At 33.2% G+C, this 22,817-nt stretch overlaps 1 protein-coding gene across 3 annotated transcripts in view; it reads right to left on the bottom strand.

The window, feature by feature from the left end:
• Positions 1–22,817, bottom strand: part of LOC143252898 (adenylate cyclase type 8-like) — a 220,061-nt gene that overhangs the window by 16,130 nt on the left and 181,114 nt on the right. For all 3 annotated transcript variants that reach the window (XM_076505721.1, XM_076505723.1, XM_076505722.1), the window contains 6 exons: positions 20,394–20,477; positions 17,863–18,035; positions 12,279–12,360; positions 10,147–10,305; positions 9,539–9,679; positions 8,858–8,950 (listed from right to left, as the gene is read on the bottom strand). In XM_076505721.1, coding sequence (XP_076361836.1) covers positions 8,858–8,950; positions 9,539–9,679; positions 10,147–10,305; positions 12,279–12,360; positions 17,863–18,035; positions 20,394–20,477 — 732 coding nt within the window. The remainder of the gene's footprint in view (positions 1–8,857; positions 8,951–9,538; positions 9,680–10,146; positions 10,306–12,278; positions 12,361–17,862; positions 18,036–20,393; positions 20,478–22,817) is intronic.

Below are 22,817 nucleotides of genomic sequence, written 5' to 3'. Positions count from 1 at the left end.
GCTCTATGGAGCGACCTCCTCCAATCAATATCAGCACTTCCTCAGAGGAGATGATTTCCATTAAAGTCCTCCAGGTGACAGGTAGACAGAACTAACAGTGATGATGCGACTAAAGGAAACATGGATGGTTATGGCCTTCAAGGGTGTGTCAAGTGGCAAAGACAGAGTGGGCTCATGCTGATCTACCAACAGTGCCACCCCTCAATGCACTCGTCTCTCACACAGCTTGTCATTTCTGTACAAAGAAACCCACCGAAAAATGACTGTATTGGCAGATTTCAGAAATGTTTCCTGTAAGAAAAAACCATACAGGATGGTAGAAAGCAAATAGTGCTTTGATGTCATCCAGATCAGAACGTAAACCTCGGCAGTTCCATTGTATCAAGGTGGCCATTTTTATTTATATTTGAACGAATTATCATTTTGCATCTTGGGGTGGGAGAAGAAAATATACATGACAAAATGCCCGTATCCAGAACGAAAAGATGCAGACACTGTGGTTTGCTGGAATGTATGTTAGGGACAGAGATGGGTATTGAAGTTGATTACTGAACTTTTTTAACCATGGAGATCAAAAGACTTTTCATTTGGTGTGAGAACGATTCTTTTGGAGGCACAGAGAGCTCCATCTACACTCCCACTGTAATCGTGGAACGAATTGCAGCAGCATACGTCCAAGATGAAGTGGTGGACAGCAACTTTCGAGCCTCAGGGTAAGTAATGTTTTGAATCGTTTTCCAAAGCTGCATCTCTTTTTCTTCCAACAATTTAGGGCAAGAACGAAAGTAGGATGGGTGAGAGCCATTGCAATTGATGCAATGAGGGTCCATTTCACATTCATAGGCATCGTGGTCCTTGCTACCTCAACACGCACACGTTAAGGAACCACGACATTATGTCTTCATGTGACCAAACAGCTGACAATGGAAACATCTGAGAGGGTTTGTAATGTATAGCCTGCAATTATGATAACCTGCCTTGATGGTGGCAGGTGGATGTGGTGATGTAGACGTCAGAATAAGGACATTGGTCGGCATTATAATTCCATCTTTGCGAGTGGAGATACGCCTTATTGCAGAAACTACTTGGGTGTAAAACCAAGGAGAATTTCTGACTCGGGGATGTTTTTAAATCCATTTCCACAACAACTCCTCGTGATGAGTTCAAAGTAGTATTAGGTGCAACCTCAATAGGTATATCCCCAATCGCCTTTGAATGCAAGAGGAGTTTACTGTGTTGAGATGTGGATGTTTCCACCAATATGTAAGCAAAGCGAAGCTTCTTTACTGACTTTGGAGAGCCAGCAAGTGCCTCTAGTCCCTTCTGAATGGAAAAAAGAGACATTTGCCCTAAAGGTTTGTCTGAAAAAGAATGTAGAATAAAAAGATAAGGTACAACAGGTGTTACAGATGTTGAAGATTGCTGCTCAGAATTTTCAAGATATAGTTGTTTGCTTATAGAGGCCCGGCATAGCCAAGCGTGTTAATGCGTGCGACTCGTAATCTGAGGGTCGCGGGTTAGAATCCCGGTTGCACCAAACATACTCGCCCTTGCAGCCGTGAGGACGTTACAATATTACGGTCAATCCCACTATTCCTTAGTAAAAGAGTAGCCCAAGAATTGGCGGTGGGTGGTGATGACTAGCTGCCTTCCCTCTAGTCTTACACTGCTAAATTAGGGACGACTAGCACAGATAGCCCTCGAGTAGCTTTGTGCGAAATTCAAAAACAAACAAACAAAAAACTTGCTTATGGACTCTTTTTTCAATATTTTATTTAAACTTTTATTTGGAGGATCCATAATAATAATAAAAAAAATATTTCAGTGCCCACTGATCCCACCCACCATGGAGCCCTAAGAAGGGACGCACGACAATGCCAAACAAGGACACTGCAGCAACGCGAGAATTTCGTGAGCACTATACCTAAACACTAGCATCAGATACAATGTCCACAACACCTGTTGAGAACATCCAACACTGGTACTTGGTTGACCCTAGCCCAAGTGGACCAGGCTATTGACCCAGGGAAGGCACCCCAAGGCCGCCCGTCTACAGAAATTCAAGGCCAAAGTAGTGTGTTAGGGTTGGACCCCACAGCCACCAGGATCCTCTCCTCCCCTTCACAGGTCACCACGTTCGGCAAACATGTGGGTGGTTGTTAAGATCCCAGAGTAGGTAAATTGAAAGAACAGAGCCTTCCATGGGAGGTCCCGTCACCACGTAGAGGAATCGACACTTTGTTGTAATATAGGCATGGCCAGGAAGTTAGGATACTGGACTCGTCGTCTGTGGATTGCGGGTTAGAATCCTGGTCACACCAAACATGCTCGCCCTTGCAGCCGTGTGGACGTTACAATATACGGTCAATCCCACTATTCCTTAGTAAAAGAGTAGCCCAAGAGTTGGTGGTGGGTGGTGATGACTAGCTGCCTTCGCTTTAGCCTTACATTGCCAAATTAACGACGGTTAGTGCAGATACTCCCCGTGTAGCTTTGCGCGAAATTCAAAAGAAACACACAAACAAAACGTGTTGTCAACAAAAGTTCTCAACCTCTATAATTTCATTGTTTAAAATGGTGTTGAAATAGTGTGAATACGATTCAGCTAGGATTTTTTGAAACGTGAAAATACATCTAGTCTAATAGTATCTTTATGTACAATGTGTATCATAGCGTATTTCAACGGAACACAAAGCAAGTAGTCAATAAAACGGTACTATTATAATTGAAAAAGAAAAGCGAGGAGCTTAAAGAACAGTTTACATATTTTAAAATGTAATACTAGAGAAACAGAAGAAGATATAGAAAGTAATCTTAAAATTAAAGAACCAAAACGAAAATTAGGTTAAAGATTTAAAGAATCTTTAAAAGAGCAAGACAGCAAAAATTCGAAAATTGTGAATAAAACCAAGACACGGACACGAATTTCATATTTGTTCAAAGGTCTGTAAATGCTTCATGAAAAGGATACACAAAAGCATACAAGTATGTGAAGTCATACAATTAACTAGTTTGTACTAAACGTATTAGTTTCGTAAATGATGGGCAAAAAATTACTGATGTCAAATAAAACTCATCATTCTCATGGAAACCAATATTACTGTCAGACAGCATAGATCACTTTCAGAATCAAACTATTGCTTGATAATTCTATTACTATTGTTCAAGGGTTCTTCCAGTAACCACTTCAGTCACAAGATTTTAAAACCAATTTCGTCCTTCTAGACCAAAGAAATACAAACTATAATGTGGGGGAAATTATGTTCTATCACATATTATTTATCAAGTGAACAGAATGATTAAAGAACAATATGATATGCGCTTCAAAAGATTAGTCTTAGCAATGTTTATCTACCACAGATAAAAATCCAGAATAATCGCCTGTCAATGTATACTCTTTTTAATAGCCTTAGTAACTTATCTGTGATTGTCAAAAAAGACGTGAAGTCAACTAAAGTAGCATGTGATGCCAAGGATCTTTTCCTAAGCAAAAAATGTCTGTATCTAACATGGAAACACTAAAACTACAACATACTAATTTATTAAACTGTGGCTGCGTGTGGGTGTTTGGTTGGAAACGCTTTAAAGCATTCTTTAGTTTAATATTCAATGATAAATTATGAAACATTTATTTTGGTCAAAAATTAGGTAAAATGTTTCTAGATTTTTAAACTCATACCTATCAGTCGGTCGAAAAATCAAACCAGAAAATTCCTGTTGTTTCTTTTAAACCTGTCCCTGATTTCGAAGAACCTTCAGTTGTGTAAACAATAAAAGTTTGATGAGGGTTTTTGTGAATAGTTAATCATTACAGAAAGTATTGTAAAAGTTTTGCTGACATCACTGTACCATTAATAAATATACCGAAAAACAATTAAAAGTTCAAGTGATTTTAAATATGTCAATCTGCTTTTGAAAAAGTCAGATCTTTTATATATGTGTACAAACGGCTGGTATGGGTTGAAAATTTTTTTATGTAGAGAAGCGAACAACGGAGGTCAAATCTTTATTATACATTTAACCTGTGTTGATGGTACTTGACTTTCATAAACCTTTCGCATAAGCTGTTGATGCCAGCTGTCGTGGTGATTGTGCTATTCTATTACAATCAGACAACAAATATAGTGAACACGCTGTTTATTATAATTTTTAAAAAGTTTAATTGTTACCAAATTATTGTAATTATTGTAGAATTGTTATTCTACTGTGGAAAAGAAATATTGGCTTTAATGTTAGCTTCAGAACATTTCAGTGTGTACGTATCTGCACAACAACAACCTATTGTCATTTACACTGATCATAGCCTTTTGATGTTTTTAAACAAAATAAAGTGTAAAAACATAATACTATTAAATTGCAGTTTATAATTACAAAAGTATGATTTGAAGATATCCAAGTGAAAGGGGATGATAACATCTGTGCTGATACACTTTCAGATGGTATGTAATTTTATGATCATAAATTCATTTGTATTGATTGCGTAATACACTGTCATGATTATTGAAATTCGTAATAATGTATTGTTGTCAATGCATGTATATTTTAGCTTAAAAATTGTCTATCCAATTTTTAATTCTCTAAGAAGAGAGGTGTGACAGATTTACTATTATATGTTTATTTTAATCTCGACATTTATTTAAGATATAAAAGATATAAAATTATCTTTAGAAATGTACATAATTCACACTGTTAAATCTCTATTGCAAAAATCCCGCTTCTCTGCTAAAGTTACAGAAGATTCTCGAGTGTAAGAACCAACAATATATGTAGTACGTATGCAAACATTAGTGTATCGTTTATAGTGTTGTGCAGAAAGAAATTTTTAGAAACTCTCCTTATGCCTACAAATGTAACCAACGCAATGTGGCAAGAGACAGTACATATTATTTATTATATACTACTGTTTAATGGTTTGCTGCAGTTGGTATACTACAAACTTCAGAAGTTATAACTGTGATTAACACTTGTCCATTGGGAATGTTTGATCAGGAACATTATTACTTTCAAACATTACATACTATTTAACTTCAGTAAATTCACATCGAACATTAGTACGTATACAAATAACTCGACATGTGGCCGACGAAATAAGAAGAATACAAGGCTAGCTAGCTTCCTGTTTAGTGAATTTTGCTTACATCAACTAGAAATTAACTAGCTCATCATGAACCCTCCATAAGACATTAAGAAAGATCCAGACGAAATAAAAGACTTGATATTGTTTATAAATTTATAGTTCATTATTTATAACAGCCATTATTTTAAATTGTATTATTGTTTCTATATTAAAATACATTTGTATTAAAATTATGTGTATCGATTTTGTTGGCAAGTATCACAAACTGGATACATCCAACGTTTATTTAACTTCTAAACCTAAATAACAGTTTAACTCAGTTTCAAGGTATTTGAAATTATAATACGAAACACATATCAATTGAAGAGTCCTTTAGTGACAAGCTAGGGAATAATGAGATCATAAACAATGCATTTCTGTGTAACAATAAAGTGAAACGTAGTAAATTATAGGTTTTTACTTTTCTAGTACAAAATTCTTATGAGTGTACCATTCAGTTTTGTTTAGATGTATATTTTTATACATTTTTACATTTGACTAATATTGTAATGACAAATTATAATAACATTTGTCTTCTACTTTCAACATTCATTCAAAAGTTAAATGTTTGTAAAATTCAGATAGAATAATTATTTGACTTGATTATCATATCAGAATAAACGCTGTAGGTGTCTTTTTTGTGATGTTAAGTGAAAACAATGTTGAATTTATCATGAACCAGTTGCAGTTAAATTATAATTTACAGATCTCTTGTAGCTACGAATATATTATTATCATTGTTATCCAATAATTGTTGGTGCTTAGTATAAAAAATTTGAAATATATTTTTGGCGTTTTTTTTTAATCACATGTTGAGACACTTGATATTTATTGATCTAAATTCCTTCTGGTGGTTCACTAATAAAGCATCTGCCAATGTACAGTTCTAGTTACTGCCATGTTTATGAATCACTCACAGAAGATTTAGGGCGATAACATCCAGTCCTGTTGATGAGTGATAAAATCAAAATATAAAATGCTTTTGGTTATATTTGCATTTATTATGTTCATTTAAAAAGTGAAGTAATTGTTGTTTTTCTCTGTAGTCAAACTGAATAGCATGAAACCGAATATGTTTATAAAGGTCGCTCATAAATTCGAAGAATATTATAAACACTGTGTAAGAAAAGCTGAAGTTACTTAATTCAAAAGAATGTTTGGTACTTCAGCTGATAAAAGCATTTACATAAATGATTAATGTAATCCACTAAATGAAGTTTACACTATTAGAAGAGATAAGTGTTGTACATTAAAATGTCAAAATATCGGTTAAGTATGAGTTTTCGAGAAATCAAGAATAATAATAGCTTATTTGAGTTGTTGTGATTCTAGAAAGTGTGTCTCGGGGTTGGGAGTTAGAATCAGGCAGAATCGGAAGAAAACAACGATTATTTGATAAACTTTCGTCGGTTAATGCATGTGTGTGAGAGTCTGTGGAAATCTTCACAATGATTATTTTGTTTTTAAGCAAAGAGTTGAATTCAACACATTTGAGTCTATGTGAGTATCCTATGCTCGAGAAAACAAAATGTAAAGCTTTAGAATAATAAAATTAAACCTAGTTGCAGGAATCGGGATTGTTTGTTTGTTTATTTTTAGAATTTTCGTCTAAGCTACACAAGGGCTATCACTAATGGTAACTTTGAGTGCTAAGTTTACTCTCTAAAGACATTTAGCAGCATGTATACTTTAAATTTACAAGTGATACACCAATTTTATTCAAGAAAAATTTAAAGAAGATCTTAATATATCGCGCACCTAAAATTTCAAACATCAAACACCTAGTAGTGTTTGCGTAGAGTTTTATATTATCTCTAGACAGAATAATTAATGCCTACTTGAATAAACTAAACTTCTTAAAACCACCAAAGTTTACATTTCCAATGTGTTTAATTTTAACAACTTTACTTAAATTGGTGAAGCTACATATATAGATGGTAAATGAGAGAGAAAATGAATCCATACACTGAGAATATTAAATGTAGCTATAAATATACTTATTTTTGTTACAGTCAGATATATAGGATCTGTCACAAGATGGCTGGAGAAACGTGTCAAATAGCATACAAATATAAGGCTACCTAATAGATCCAGCATATACTTGCATGTCTTTGACGAGTGTTAGAGGTCATCCATTCAAACTATTTTAAACTTAACTAATGCAAATGACGAAAAAACCTTTGTATAAAAGAACGCTTATTCATTTGTATGTAGAGGTTGTAATTTAGTTATTCTTTTTATAAGTCTCCAAAGCAAGTTTAGAAGAAAATAAGTTACAATCCTAAAAAAAACAGGTATGCTAAAAGGCCATTATTCGATAACCGAGAAAGGTGTAGTACGGATTAGCTATCTCTCAAAATAAAAAGATGTGCTGGCAGCCATAGCTCATACAGTAATAACCTCCTTACATACATATGCAAGCTTTGTCCAACAGATTGATTTCTCCTCTAGACTATCTTATAAATTATGTTTTGTAAGTGTAGGTTGAAACCATGACACATGCAAGAACTGATATTAAAAATAACGCAATAGAAATGCAATAGAATAAAATAATGGTACAAACCCACCAAGTTTGTTCTATAACAGGATGAGAAAAGGTGCGAAGATGTATAGAGTTCGTTCAACGACTGAGCTTAGAGCTTCTTCCTTTACTATCTATAACTTTGCTTTGAGCAAATAACTTTGCAGAGGAATATAACTATGGCTGATAGAGCTTCAAAATTATAAATGTAGTGGTTCCAAGTTGTAAAATATTATAGGCTATAGTTATGCAATAGCTTAGAATAGTATTTGCATGCCATGTCTGTCACAAAACTTAGAACACTGTTTTCATAGAATGACTGTTATAAGTTAGAATACAGCTTACATGGCATAAGTGTTAAAAATCGAAATAGTGTTTGTATTCCAAATGAATCAAACTTACTTAGAATACTGTTTTTCTATTTTACGACTGTACGTCAAAACTGTCAGAATAAAAATAGTGTTTGTATATAATGACGTTACAACTTACATAATATTTGTTTGCCATGACTGTCACATTTTAGCAAAAATATTTTATGGCTGTCACAACACAGAATATGTTTGTATGGAATGCCTGTTAGAACCCAGTCTATCATGACTGTCACAACTCTTTAAATACTGCTTATATGCCATGACTGGAATAATTTGGAATAATGTATGTAGAGAATGATTGTCACAAATTAGAATATTATTTATGTGATATGACTTTCAGAACTTAAAATGCTGTTTGTATTCCATGACTAGCAGAAATTAGTGTATTGCTTATATGTTATCACTGTTACAAATTAGAATACTGTTTTTACTTTGACTATCAAATCTAAGAACACTGTGTGTCATGACTATCATAACTTATAATATTGTTTGTAGGTCATTAGTTTCACAACTTAGAAGATTATTTGTATGCCATAACGTTTGACTGTTCCAAGTTAGTATACCATTTGTATTTCACGACAGTCAAAACTTAAGATACTATTTCTGTATCATGATATTTAGAACTCAGAATAGCTTTTATATGGAGAGACTGACATAATTTGGAATACCATTTGTATGAAATGATTGTCAAAAGCTAAAATACTATTTGGAATTTTTAAAGAAAATTACAAAACAATTTTAATGCATCAAAAGAATCAGTGTTTATACTATCAAACAGATAATAAAACAGTTTTCCATACCATCACGTTATCAATAAAATCGTAGCATGCGTAGAAAACTGAAACACACCTGATCGTCCGGATTAAGTCCTGATACCGCCATATACGTACTGCTAATTGTTTTGATCTTTTCTAGACAGGAAAATCTCTCGTCATCTAAAAGCTGCGAAACAAATGTTAAGAGATTTATTTTCACAAATATATATACCTATATAACTAAATGTTCTATATTTGTAATTATATATATATATATACTTGACAGGAACTCCATACAGTTTAATATAGTACTTCTATTTTAATTTAAAGTGCCACAACTATTAAGCAACTTGATTTTTCTCAAAATTACTTACAGTTTCAAAATATTCATTTTTTAAATTTTCTTCTTTATTTTAATATGTGTGCATTTTTTATATATCAATAAGACCAAAAGACATGGAAGATACATTTTAGACTTAGTAGATTAAACTCAATATTAATTGAAAATCCTCTTTGCAATTTTTTTACCTTTTTGTATAAATTTAATAGGACTATGATAAAAAGTAGTTTCATTCAATAAACTGTTATTATATAAATTTTGTAAAGGTCTTATATCTTCAGTTCAAATTCGTAATCATTTTGTGAAATTGATTTTTTCAAGTAAACGATAATGTCAGTGGTAAAAATAAACTTTGGTTTGAAAATACATTTTTATTATCTCTTCTGTATTACATAAATAATGATTTGCATGATATTAAAATTATAAAATATTTACCTGGTCAAAGTCAAAAATTATTTCATTGAGAAGACGAATGCATTCAACTCCGTTATTAACATCTTCTGAGTAAAAGTTGGCAAAATTTGGAATGGATGCAAACATAACCCCACAGCAAGCATAAGACTGGGCATACAGTTCCTATTTGTAGAGATACAATGCATATTACGATGAACTCTTTTAAACAAAAATGATACTTGCTGAATGCTATGCTACTCTAACCTAAGTATCTAAACGTTAGTAAAAAAATAATTGATTTTTGTTCATCGTTAACCTTTGTTTTCTAATATAGTTTGTCCGTTTCATTCATCAAGGATAAGTTTGTCTTTTTTATAATTACACTATATATTAAACAATACCCTCTTGGTTCATAATTTTAGTAAAGAAGGTACACGAATTTAAGTTCGGATGCAGTCTTATTTTATATGTTATATTCTCATCGGAAGAAAGTTGAGTTGCTTTCACAAAATAACATAATTATTAATATTACCTTCATATACCCTAATATCTGTATTTTTATTTTGAGACTGTCAACCTCAAATGTGTCAGTTACGATAACAAAACCTTAATCTGACATAAAAAAGCTAACTGACGTCATTTAATCTTACTTCATAATTTCGATCATGTGCCAAAAAGTACGAAGCCACGTGATCTGGAAGAATGTTCTTAAGTAGCTGTGTATTATAATGACGTATTTCTCTCATATCTTGAAGTTCCTTTTGAGCCTGAGCCTTCCAAAGAAAATCCAGGCGTGACGTAATTTCAATCTGTTTTAAATTAAACGGTTTAAGATAACAAAAATAAACTCAGTTTAGCATTTTAAAATCGCATCGTAGTTGAAGGTCTTAACTTTAAAGAACGGAAATATTCCCAAATACAAAATTAATTCGCAGTACTTCTTTTCTCAATTTTTTATTTGTATTGTATCTTTCTGCAATACAAAATAACAATGTTTATGAATGTTGAAATAGTTATGAGATACAAATAAGCAAGTGTGAACAAAAATAATTTCACAGTCACAAACATTTAGATATTACAGAGGTAAACTAAAACGTTTCAGAAATTATAACCTCTCAGTTTTCAACTGTGTTTTATTGTATATTTCGAATAATTTCGTTTATCCAAACCTCATACATAAACATTTTATCCAAAGTTTATTAATAAGGTCCACCATGATATAAAATATATAAAGCTTGGTAAATCACGTTAAAAAAAAACACAGAAAAAGACAGAGTGCCTGATATTAAAATAGCTTGTTTACGAGTAAGTGTAGAATAATTCTTTTTAATAAATAAAATATTTCTGCAATAAGGCGGAAAACAATGTGATTATTTTAGTATCGGTCATGCTAGGCATAAGTAGATTGTTTCACTTACATTCATTTACTAAACAAGGAGTAATCTGAGTCATTCACATCCGTCTATAAAATCTGATGGCAAACTCATGTAGCTACAGCATGATGATATCCAAGTATTTGAAATATGGTTAAAAACAATGTAAAGATAGAAAAAGACCAACCATTTCGGCTAAACGTGCTTCAATAGCTAGACCCTAATATTGCACCTGGACTGTCATTTCTCTCTCTTTTTTTACTTTCAGCGATCTGGACCTTTTTTTAAACATATTTTCATATCAAATTAATGCCAACAGACAGGCACGTTTTTATTTATTTGTAAGAGAGTCTTGATATATGCCTGATCCTGGTATTGTTTACGAGTAAACAAAATCATCTTCGTAAATTTTACTGTCAACTTTTCAGAGAATAGCTTCATTTAAAACGTTTTTTTTTTTTTTTGCACAATAGCCCTCTAGTAATATTCATACAAGACTGATGAGACTGACCATAATATAAGCAGTACATTATGACTGAAAATTAGTTTACCAAGCTCAACATACCAGAAACAATATGTTTAGAAGATTTAATATAAAATTTCCATTCTACACCTGATAATCTTATTCATATCGGAAACCAATGTAATTCAGTTAATGTGAAATCAGTCAGGCTATTAATTCAGTGTTAATCATAAAAGCGTAAATAAAAATAGGTAAAAGAAATGTAGTTGGTAATACTACCGTTCTAAACGGGCCTGGCATAGCCTAGCGCGTTAAGGCGTGCGCTTTGTAATCTGAGGGTCGCGCCAAACATGTTCGCCCTCCCAGCCGTGGGGGCGTTATAAGTGACGGTCAATCCCACTTTTCGTTGGTAAAAGAGTAGCCCAAGAGTTGGCGGTGGGTGGTGATGACTAGCTGCCTTCCCTCTAGTCTTACACTGCTAAATTAGGGACGACTAGCACAGATAGCCCTCGAGTAGCTTTGTGCGAAATTCCAAAACAAACAAACAAACCGTTCTAAATGAAGTTAGAAAAATCTCTCATATATTTAGTTTCAGAATTTTTACTCAAAATATGCAAGAGCTATCTGCACATAGATATCTAATTTTAAGCTAACAGACTAGACACAAAGCTGATAGTCAACAGCACCCACTGATAACTCTTGTGTTACTCTAACCAAATAATAACGTTTGTCTGTCTTCGTTATAATGAACCCACGGCCCCAATGTGTAGGGCGCGAAATACTTGATTCATACCAATAATGATTTAAAACATTTATGTATCAATTATAAAAGTTTTAGTACTAATCGTTTGTTGATAACAAAGCATTAATAGTTGTAACATTTCATAAACTATTATTGAGCTATCATATAAGAAATTGTCTATACAGAAAAAGGAAGTTGACTTACCAGTCTACAGTGGTAAATCACCATTAAAAAGTATAACACTATCAAAACAAATGTCCTGGCTTTTACTGAGACGCACATATTGCTGAAAAATATAAAAAGTAAAACCATACATCACATGAAACAATATTACCCAGTACATTGATTTAAAGATTATGCCATATCAGTAGCACAACTGAATGGTAGTGAACATAATCCATTACAGCTTCAACTCAAACCTAAATGGTGAAGAGTAGAACTTAAAAATACCTATGAAATAAACTGACTTTAATGAAGCATTATATTTCTACAGTATTATTTATTAATGAAAATGAATAGTCATTAGTAATATACCATTCTAAATTAGCTTTGCTAAAACTACTCATATGTTTTATTTTTTGAAACAAAATAGACCAAATCACGTCATTGCAAGTTGTTGTTTAATCGAACGACTGTTAGAAAGCGGTAACGGTTTATTAATTTTCACTGTTTATTCTGCTTCTGTGAATTCTGTGAATTTTCACACTACGTTTTTTATAAGTGGCACATTATGCAACAGAAATAGTTCTGATGTTAGATGTGATAAGTGCATTGGGGCTTGATTACATGGATGTTGGGTGTTATTTGCTTGTGGTAGCCATGCAAAGTTTTTCAATACCTACAAGGGTATTGTGGCAAATATGTGATTGTAGCAATGGTTATTGTATGAGAGTAATACAACTTATTTTGTTATCTAACTAACCTCTTTAGTATGATCATATTTAAACTAATCATCTGCAATCACTATCCCGAAATAAAAGGAAAAAAAAAAAAGTCAACTATGTTCAACTATGGATTGTGTTTTGCGCGTGCTGAACATATCCCGATATGTGCTATAGATTGAGCTAGCTTGAAAATATTTTATCATTTTTCAACGTTAAATTAAACTGAACAGAATGTACACATAATGGTAACGCGAATTAACGGAAGAGCTTATGTATTATTATTCATATATAAATTAATATCATATAGGGTTGAATATCTTATATTAAAAATATTTTGAAAATGCAAATTAGTGAATATGTGAAAAACACGACTGATACAAAAGTTTGACATTGTTTGGCATTACGTAAGTAGAGTAGCTCTACAGATAATTTGTAGTTTTGGGAATGGTATGAAATATCTCTTTCTGGCATAAAAACTACAACAGTAAACAACTCATGTCATGATGATGCATTGAGATTGCGAATTTAGAAATTACGAAATGGATAAATCCCTGTAGTGAATGGCACTGGAGTACCAGGATCATCCAGAAAGAGACCTGTAATAAGTCGTACTTCAACCATGGTGAGCAAAGTTTGACGTCTTTTAAGAAGTAAGAATCCACGCACACAAAAGTCAGAGGCAAAACTCATTCCCAGGCAACAGTAGCCAATATAATAAAAAAGAATATCCATCTGGAAACAAGGCCAACAGGGTAAAATTTCACCAAAATGAGACTTCCAATCTTACCTCCCGTTCAACAGCTGCATATGTCAAGCAGCTCTAGAACAAAAAGGTTGTTCATACTGTTTCATACGGTGATATACTTGTCAAATTTGTAAACATAGTTCCTATTGACTTTTGTGGGATTGAAATGTTGAAATGGGCATTCTCGTATACTAAAAAGATTATGGAAAACAGCAGAATGTAGCAGTTTTGTTTGGACAAACAAAATTATTACATTGGATTTTGCAATGAACACTATACTGTAGGGCTACCATCGAGATGTACGGTTATCATATAGAGTATGACCTAATTTGGTGACATGACGATGATCCAAGTGCTTTTAAATATAAGTTACTCAATGATATGTATAGTACTAATCCAGCATTTCCACCGAAAATTTGGTATTATACAGTAAAAATAAAAATATTAGAAATCTCTTCTAAGACAATGCCTTGATTTGTTTATCTTCTTTGATTTATTATATTTTCTTTAGTAACTGTGTTGTATTCGTTCAAGGCGGATCTTTTACAGATAAAATCCAGCTATTAAAGCTACGATTTTTTAAAAATTGCTATCGGTATTATTTTTTTCATAATTTTACTTTCTAACTGTCAAATAAATTCGTTCCCTTAAGAGGAATTTCCATAAGAGCTACGATTAAAGCAAATATAATGAAAAAATAAATTTACCAGAACAGGCAATTGCTATATCTTATAATGTTTATTAAGAAGAAACAGAAGTATACGTTTAAAAACAAATCACATAAGTGTGAAATATAAAAATGTTTGTGGCGATGCATTAAAAATTACATGTTTTATGTAAGAGAGTAACAATAATAGGAATACAGAAATGCATGACTTTATTAAAGAGGCCAACAATCGGGGGCAACCGCAACATGTCTCTGTCAGGCAATCAAAACATTGCTAATTTTGTAAACAGAAAAATTGGAAACTGATTAAATTGCTGCTTGGGAACTGCAAGAAGATATATATGTGCAAAATCTCATGTACGTTGGTTGAAACATACATGAATAGTTTACGAAAACCCTAAATTCCACTTTTCTTGCTGAAAAATTAAGCAAATAACAAATATACCAAAAGTTGACACCTGTAAAAGAATATTTTTGCACCAAACTGCATGTAAAGTTGTCGATACAAGACAATGTAATTGACCAAAACCCCTGTAAATAAGGGCTTGTTTGAACTTTAGACCCCTTCTGAAAATGACCAAAAATAAGCAAATAACAAATTTTTGTATGCATATGTATGGGACCTGTAAAAAAAGAAAGCATCTTTCTATCAGTCCCATGTAAATTGTCCAAAATACGGCAGAGTAAATTGTCAAAAATCCTAAAATTATGTTTTCTTGCCATCTTAACCTATAATTACTAAAACTCGATAAGTTCACGAGTTTTGTTTGTTAATGTGCGAAACTTGTTCAAATATAGCCGAATAATTAACCTCAGATCCTCAAATTATGCTGACCTCCCTAAAATATTGGGAGATCCTTTTTATGACAATGTACTGAATACGTAAAATTCTGTGTTCCAGTTTCCAATTTTATTACTGTAAATATGATCGCACAATTCCTCAAATACATATTTTTGATTATTTGAACTTATAATATCCTTGAAAATGCCTAGATAAAATAAAAAGGCTTCTGAGCCTATTGGACCAACGTATGCCCATATCAAGGTGCAGGTAAATTCGCCAAGGAATGAAGGAAAGCCACTCGATTGAAAAGTGTTTAGAAGAAGAAGTTATATAAAATCCGTATGTCTCTCTGGTGAGACATAATAAAAGTACTTATATCTATAAGCCTAAGGTAACAAGAAAATATTTACTTTGTACAATATTAGCTCTTGGTAACAATGTCTACTTGTAATTTAGAACTGCAAAGCTATTATACATATAGTTTTACTTTTGTAAGTTAAAAATCTCGTGAAAGAAAGTGCTAACAGTATTTGTTTGGGAATCCGTGTATACGGTTTTGACTTACAAAATAATTCAAGCGTTCCAAGAAGAAAACTAAAAAACATCAGTTTCTGTGAAACGTAGTGAGTAGTACAGCAGCAAAACTCATTCCACAAATAAAAACTATTTAAGCTTTTGAGAAAACTACACTGTTTACCAAGGCTTCGGCATACCTTTTCTTCTGCATAAAGTTTTACCACTAGTCGCGTTACTGTAAAATGCCTTATCCAGAAGACTGTTTCAGAAATTGAAGCAAAGTTGCACAAGGGCTATCTGCATATATTCGTCTTTAAAGTTGAATTGATAGATAACAGAGAATTGAGCTGGTAAATAACAACCAATACTAATTCTTAGTTTGCTTTAGTGGAATGGTGAACAGCTTTGACATCATTCTTCAACGCGTCCATGTTCTCAAAATAAGAAGCACGATTTTTACGGCAGCAGGATTTACATACCGGCATACTAACAGTTACGCCAAGCCGGACCCCTTACCTAGAAGAAGGTGTAAGATAATGTAAACTGTTTAAATGGAATTTAAACCGTTTTATCTTATAGTAGAAGGAATTTCACTCTACTTTATATTCAATATTACTTAAAACAAGACAATATAATAAGTTAGGAGAAATATTATCAGCAGGTATACAAATATCAGAGTGTGTCCGAATTAGGTTCAAATTAATTGTAAAGGATTTTTTTTTAATTTCGCGCAAAGGTACACGAGGGCTATCTGCGCTAGCCTTCCCTAATTTAGCAGTGTAAGACTAGAAGGAAGGCGGCTAGTCATCACCAGCCACCGAATTGTAAAGGAAGACAAACACCACAAGTTTTATTGGGAAATGAATTTTTTTTCGAAAAAATTTTTTTTCGGATAGTGATCGGTAATATTTTTCTCGATATAACAGAATATTTTCTACAATCGTTCATAGAAAATATTTAACATTCAATAAAATTTATTATGCGTTATTAAAGAAATGCAAGATTATTAATTATCAGGTAATGCCAAACAACGGTGAAAGAAAGGTGAATTTAATTTTTAGTTTAATGTGACCACTTCTTATATAAATGAATAATGAATAATTTTAGGACTTAAATAAAAGCAAATTTTCAAATATACAAAGATGCATTTTCCGGTTTAATTTTTAAAACTTTATTTCCGTAGAAAGCCACATTTTGTTCCTATTTATCAAATACGTAATGCAGCAAAATAAACGCGATATCCTTCAAAGAAAAACGCTAAACAGGATTTTTGTTGTTTTTTTTAAATTAGATGAAAATATTTTAAAGGATAAGCAAGATAAGAACAAGGAAATCAAGACAGGTTAGAGAAATTAAGATACAAATTCCTAAAAACTGTTTATTTTCGTAAGGACTGCAAAATTTGTTTTTGCACATCTTGAGAATCTACAAATGAATGTTTGTTTGTTTAGACAAAAACCACACAAATCGAGCCTTGGATTTTAACGTTGTAAGTCCCTAAATTTACCGTTAACCATCAAGGGATTTTACAAATGAAGAAAATATACTAACGTATGAATAAAAAAATGAAACAAAATGAAAAGAAAAACAAAAATGAAACTGACATTGACTTTTCAAATTTGAAGCGGACCTTGTGTGCACAAGGGGTACATGATCAGGTCAAACATATCTAATTTTCTGGTATATCCATTCCTTATTCTGAGGTAATAAATACAGAGAAGGCAACAAGTCAGCAATAGCAGTTGTTTCTGGTTTTGAACACAAACCTAAAATCGACTCTCGCTTTCATAACTCACCAAAAGCTGGAAGTGCAAAAAATGTTTAGCGGCATTACTGTGGCATTACTTGGACTTTTAGAGTTGCATGCAAACTGCTAGAACGTTATTATTATAAAATAAATACACGTGTATGATCTCATTGTGACAAGGAATATTTGTAAACTTCTACATTAGACTCTTATATTTTTGATACAATTTGAACGTATTAAGAAATAGTAAAAAGTGAAATATAAAATCTTCATTGAAAACTAGCTTCAGTTGACTTTGGAGATATTTTATATTACTTATCACTGGTAATGGAGTCAGTAAAAAGAATGCTGAGAAAGTTTGTGTTAAATCGTAAATAATGAATAAAATACACATCGATATCGAACACCACCAGAGTAATGTTATATTAATTTCTAAAATACCTACTTTTCATTGCTGTTACAGCTTTGGATTCTGTCGAAAACTTTGCCAAAGATGGCTCCGATGAAAATGAGATAAACCGTTACCATAACGACCAACATGATCATTTTAAGAGAATAGTTTAGCTTCAGAAAGGCCGCACAAGCTACCATAGTCAGAATCCAGGTAAACACGAAATACTGAAATCAAATTGTGTTTTTTTGGCTTGAATAAATTATTTAACGAAAGGCCAAAGACAAACGCAATATAATCATAAATAATAAACTAATTACTTATAAATTTGAAGCAAGATTGATTAAAGGAACTGCATTAATATTTTATGCAAAAAAGTAGTTAAAAACAAAAAATCATTAAATGGACCGTATTGATTGTTTTTACATCTTATTTGTTTGTGGGTTAATTGCATTTAGTACATCGTATTACTCCGAAATAGTATCACTATTTCAGTGCTTTCTTAAGTTAGTCTTTACATAAAACTACGCCTTATGTTTTTAGTATACTATTTTAGTTGCATTATTATTTCTAGTAATTAATAGATGGCACTACACTATCCAAGTAGTTCTTTCATGCGTGTGTTTTCGCAAAGAACACTTTGGGCTATCTGCTGTGTTTACTGAGGGTAACCAAACCTCTGATTTTGCCATTGTGAGTCTGAAAACTTACCGCTGTCCCACCGAGTGACAGTTCTTTTATATTATCTCGTGCTTGTAAATTGTCAAGACCAGTCAAATATTTAGTAAGAAAATATATAAAATGCTAATTATACAAAGTCAAAATTAATAAAGTTGTTGGATTTTGATTGATGACTAAAACTAAAACAGAATGAATAATTTTAAAGCAAAAGTTCAAACCTTTTAGATTTATTTTATATATCGATATTTACACTTTCAATCCCTAGTAAAAGCATTATCTTATTTCCATAAGTCTATCTATCGGTTGTTCCAAAGTTGAGAGGCCCGGTATGGCCAGGTGGTTAGGACGATGTGCTCATAATCTGAGGATCGCGAGTTCGAATAGCCGTCACACCAAATTTGCTCGCCCTTTCAGCCGTAAGGACATTATAATATGGCGACCACTCCTACTATTCGTTGATAAAAGAGTAGCCCAAGAGTTGGCGGTGGGTGGTGATGACTAGTTGCCTTCCCTCTAGTTTTACACTGTTAAATTAGGGTCGGTTAGCGCAGATAGCCCTCGTGTTGCTTTGCGCGAAATTCAAAACAAACAAACCATAGCTGAGAACAGAATCTATAATGAAAATAAATTCACAAAAATTAATTTATAATTACCTTGCATGCATATTATATATTGCGAATTAACTATTTTCAGTGCGATTGTTATCTTTATTATGAATAATACGTCTCATATAACTTTTCGCTTTCGTTGAATTTATTAATCATTTAACGAAAAATTGGCAGAACAAAGCTAGATTAAAGCATTACTAAAAATATTGAAACAAAACATAGTAACTATTCTAACACATTTCGAGTTTTCAGTCAGCAAATGCCTAAGTCATTACAAGAACAAATTATCTATTTAAACTTTGTAATATATATTGAGTGCTGTGACAATTAAAATGTCTTTAAGGTAGTTGGCTCACGCATTTCACGTTCCTGATTGGTGTGTGTGTGTTTTGTTTTTTTTCTCACAGCAAAGCCACATCGGGCTATCTGCTCAGCCCACCAAGAAGACTCGAAACCCTGATTTTAACATTGTAAATCCTAAGACATACCGCTGTACTCCCTAACTTCGTCGCAGATCGTATTGAAGTATATTACATTTTAGTAACGGTTAATAGAATCTAAATATGTTTTCATAATTGAAACTAAAAAGGATTAAATTAACGAAACTTTTCATTTCGCGTTATTTGTAAGGCAAAAACTTTTTGACTAGAGTAGTTTTACAAATAAATAAATTAATTTAGACTTTTTTGTCTATGCTTTTAGAATTTAAGTTTGCTTAGAGGTTCAACGTTAACTATTCTTTTTCATGAAGCAAGATGAGAAACATGACATTTTATATGTGTGTATAAATGCTGAAATTATGATTTTAAATATAGATTTCAGAGAACACCAAAGCTAAACATGTACACTTTCTGCACAACGAAATATTACACTTTACATAGGCTCCATGTTTTCAGCACTTCGCTGCAAAATGAAATATCACACTTTATACGCCGTCTAGATACTTCACTAACAAAGCTAAGATTACTTTTAGAACAGATGGAACAATCTAAATTTACATTGAATGTCTTTAAAGAGTGAATTATGAGAAAGAATCGGCATTAACATTAAAATAATGTTGGATTATTTGAACCCTGGAAATAATCTTTAAGCAATACGCAATACTATGTTTTTAAAGAAAATGACACTTAGTAAAGTATTTATATATGATGTTGACTTTATAAATATTTCTTTTGTCTTTTAGTCTAGTAAACTAGTTTAAAGGCGTATTTTTGAGTTCTTTACTGAAACAAACTTTATTGTGTCACATAACAGTTCTCGCTTTACTTTTACAAAATGAATTTAAGCAGTACTTACTTGAGGATAATAACAATACGGACTGTCAGGATCGTACAGTGAGGTATCATTTGACTCTTTAGAGGAAAACCTATCGCAGACAAACTACAAAAAACAAGCACCAACAATCTTTAGCATTAAATGACATCACTAAGCTTTTAAAAACCGTAATGAATAACTATTAAGTTTAATAAACTAAAATATAATTTTAAAGTAATATTTCAATGATTAACTTTAACAAATAACATTTGTTTTAATTTTGATTTATAGCCAATGCAGGTTACAAAACAATTAGGTGTTTGTATTATACTAGGTTTTACACATTTTTATTTGAGTAATGTGTGTATGTGTTTGGAATTAAGAACAAAGGTACACAATGGGCTGTCTGTGCTCTGCCCACCAAGGCTATCGAAACCCGGTTTCTAGGTGTATGAGTCTGCAGACATTCCGCTATGCCACCGGGGAGCATTTGAGAGATGGATGAAAGAAATCAAATTATTAAACGGAAAAGAAAAATGTATAAACAGACTTCTAGTAAACATTAATTTTATTTCATCAATTACATTTTCATGCTCTTACATTTTTTTTGTTTCGGTGCAAAGCAAAACGTGTGCTACGTTAGTTCAATGTCATTAGGTGATATTATGGGTGTATGTATGCGTGCCTGTGAGTGAATGTGAATGTGTCTGTGTCTGCAACTGTATGTATGTGTGTACTAGTGAGTAGCGAGTATGTGAGTGCACGCGCATGTACGTATGCTTGTGTGTCTGTTTAGCTGTGATTAAGTGTGTGTGTGCTCGCTGTCGACACGTGAGTCACATGTCCGTTGCTGATTGGTGGATGACGAATCGCGCGACTGGCCACGCTCCCTTCCCTCCCAATACTTACCCCACCATTACTCTACCTGCACCCCCCACAAGTAGTCAGTGTAAGATCTACAGTTGCCAAAGCGTTCATTATTCAACATTTTTATTTTATTTTAACAAGGAAATAAGTAAGCAGTAGAGGTGAGTTGTGTCCATGGCTAAACGGCGCAGATACTCAGAATGCTACCTCAACATTGGCTTCACCACTGTGCTCGCCAACGACGGCATCGAGAAACCACAGTGTGTTTTGTGCCATGCTGTCCTGAGTGCAGAGTCAATGAAACCATCAAAACTCCAGCGTCATCTCGAGACAAAACATCCAGAACACGCAAAGAAGGGTTTGCAGAACGGTGTCTTAAAAGCCAAAGAATCGATAGAAGTGGGTCGTTTCAGGAGCAGAGTGCAGCCGTAATGGAAGCTTCATATGAGATTGCATTCGAAATTGCTAAACAAAAAAGGCCTCAAACGATTGGAGAAACACTTCTTAAACCCTGCATGATGAAAGCAGTAAATCTTATTCTTGGAGAAGCCAGTGCAAAGAAGATGCAGCAAGTATCCCTGTCAAATAATACTATACAGAGGCGCATTTCTAAAATGTCTATGGATGTGAAGGAACAGGTTTTGACTGAAATCAAGGGTTCCTCTTTGTTCTCCTTTCAGCTCGACGAGTCAACAGATGTAAGTTCATGTTCTCAGTTGCTTGTCTTCGTGAGATACATTAATTCAGGTGACATAAAAAGACGAATTCTTATTCTGCAGTGCACTTGAAACCACAACAAAAGCTGATGATGTCATGGAAAAAAGTTTCAACTTTTTTTCAAGACGAAGATCTTCAATGGGAAAACGTGTGTGGGGTTTGTACGGATGGGGCACCGGTTATGCTGGGATCGAAATCAGGATTCCAGTCGAGAGTGAAGAAGCTAGCACCTCAAGCAAAGGGCATTCACTGCATGATTCACCGATATGCTCTCGCCAGTAAGACTCTCCCTGCCTCTCTGCAGGAAGTACTTGAATCTGTAATTAAAATTGTAAATTATGTAAAGACTTAAGCACTCAACACTCGCCTATTCAAAGAACTATGCAAAGACATTGAATTCTGACCACGAAGTCCTTCTCTTCTACACAGCAGTACGTTGGTTGTCGAAAGAAAACGTTATTAATCGTGTCTTTGAAATGAAAGATGAAATAAAGCTATTCCTGGAGACTCAAGAAAGGAAAGATCTTATAGCTCACTTCGAAGATGAAGCATGGAATAAAAGGGTTGCGTACCTAGCAGACATTTTTGACCAGCTGAACAAGCTCAATTTGTTCTCCTTTTTTCAAGATAGTCTTCGGGCCTTTGTTTCCAAACTGCAGAACTGGCGTCGGAAAACCAATCTTGGAAACATCGCTATGTTTGAAAAACTTTGTGGAGTGACAGATGAGTCTCAGATCCAACTGGATCAGTTTCTCAAGGATGAGATTATCGAACATCTTCAGCCTCTAAAAAAGGAAGTCGAGCGTTACTTCCCTGAGCTATCACAGGAACAGGAGGCCCTGGTAAGGAATCCATTTTGTACTGAACTTGATGTATCCAGCA

Source organism: Tachypleus tridentatus, chromosome 6 (genome assembly GCF_004210375.1).
Source record: "Tachypleus tridentatus isolate NWPU-2018 chromosome 6, ASM421037v1, whole genome shotgun sequence".
NCBI lineage: Eukaryota > Metazoa > Arthropoda > Merostomata > Xiphosura > Limulidae > Tachypleus > Tachypleus tridentatus.
This window is presented reverse-complemented; position numbering and strand designations above follow the sequence as displayed.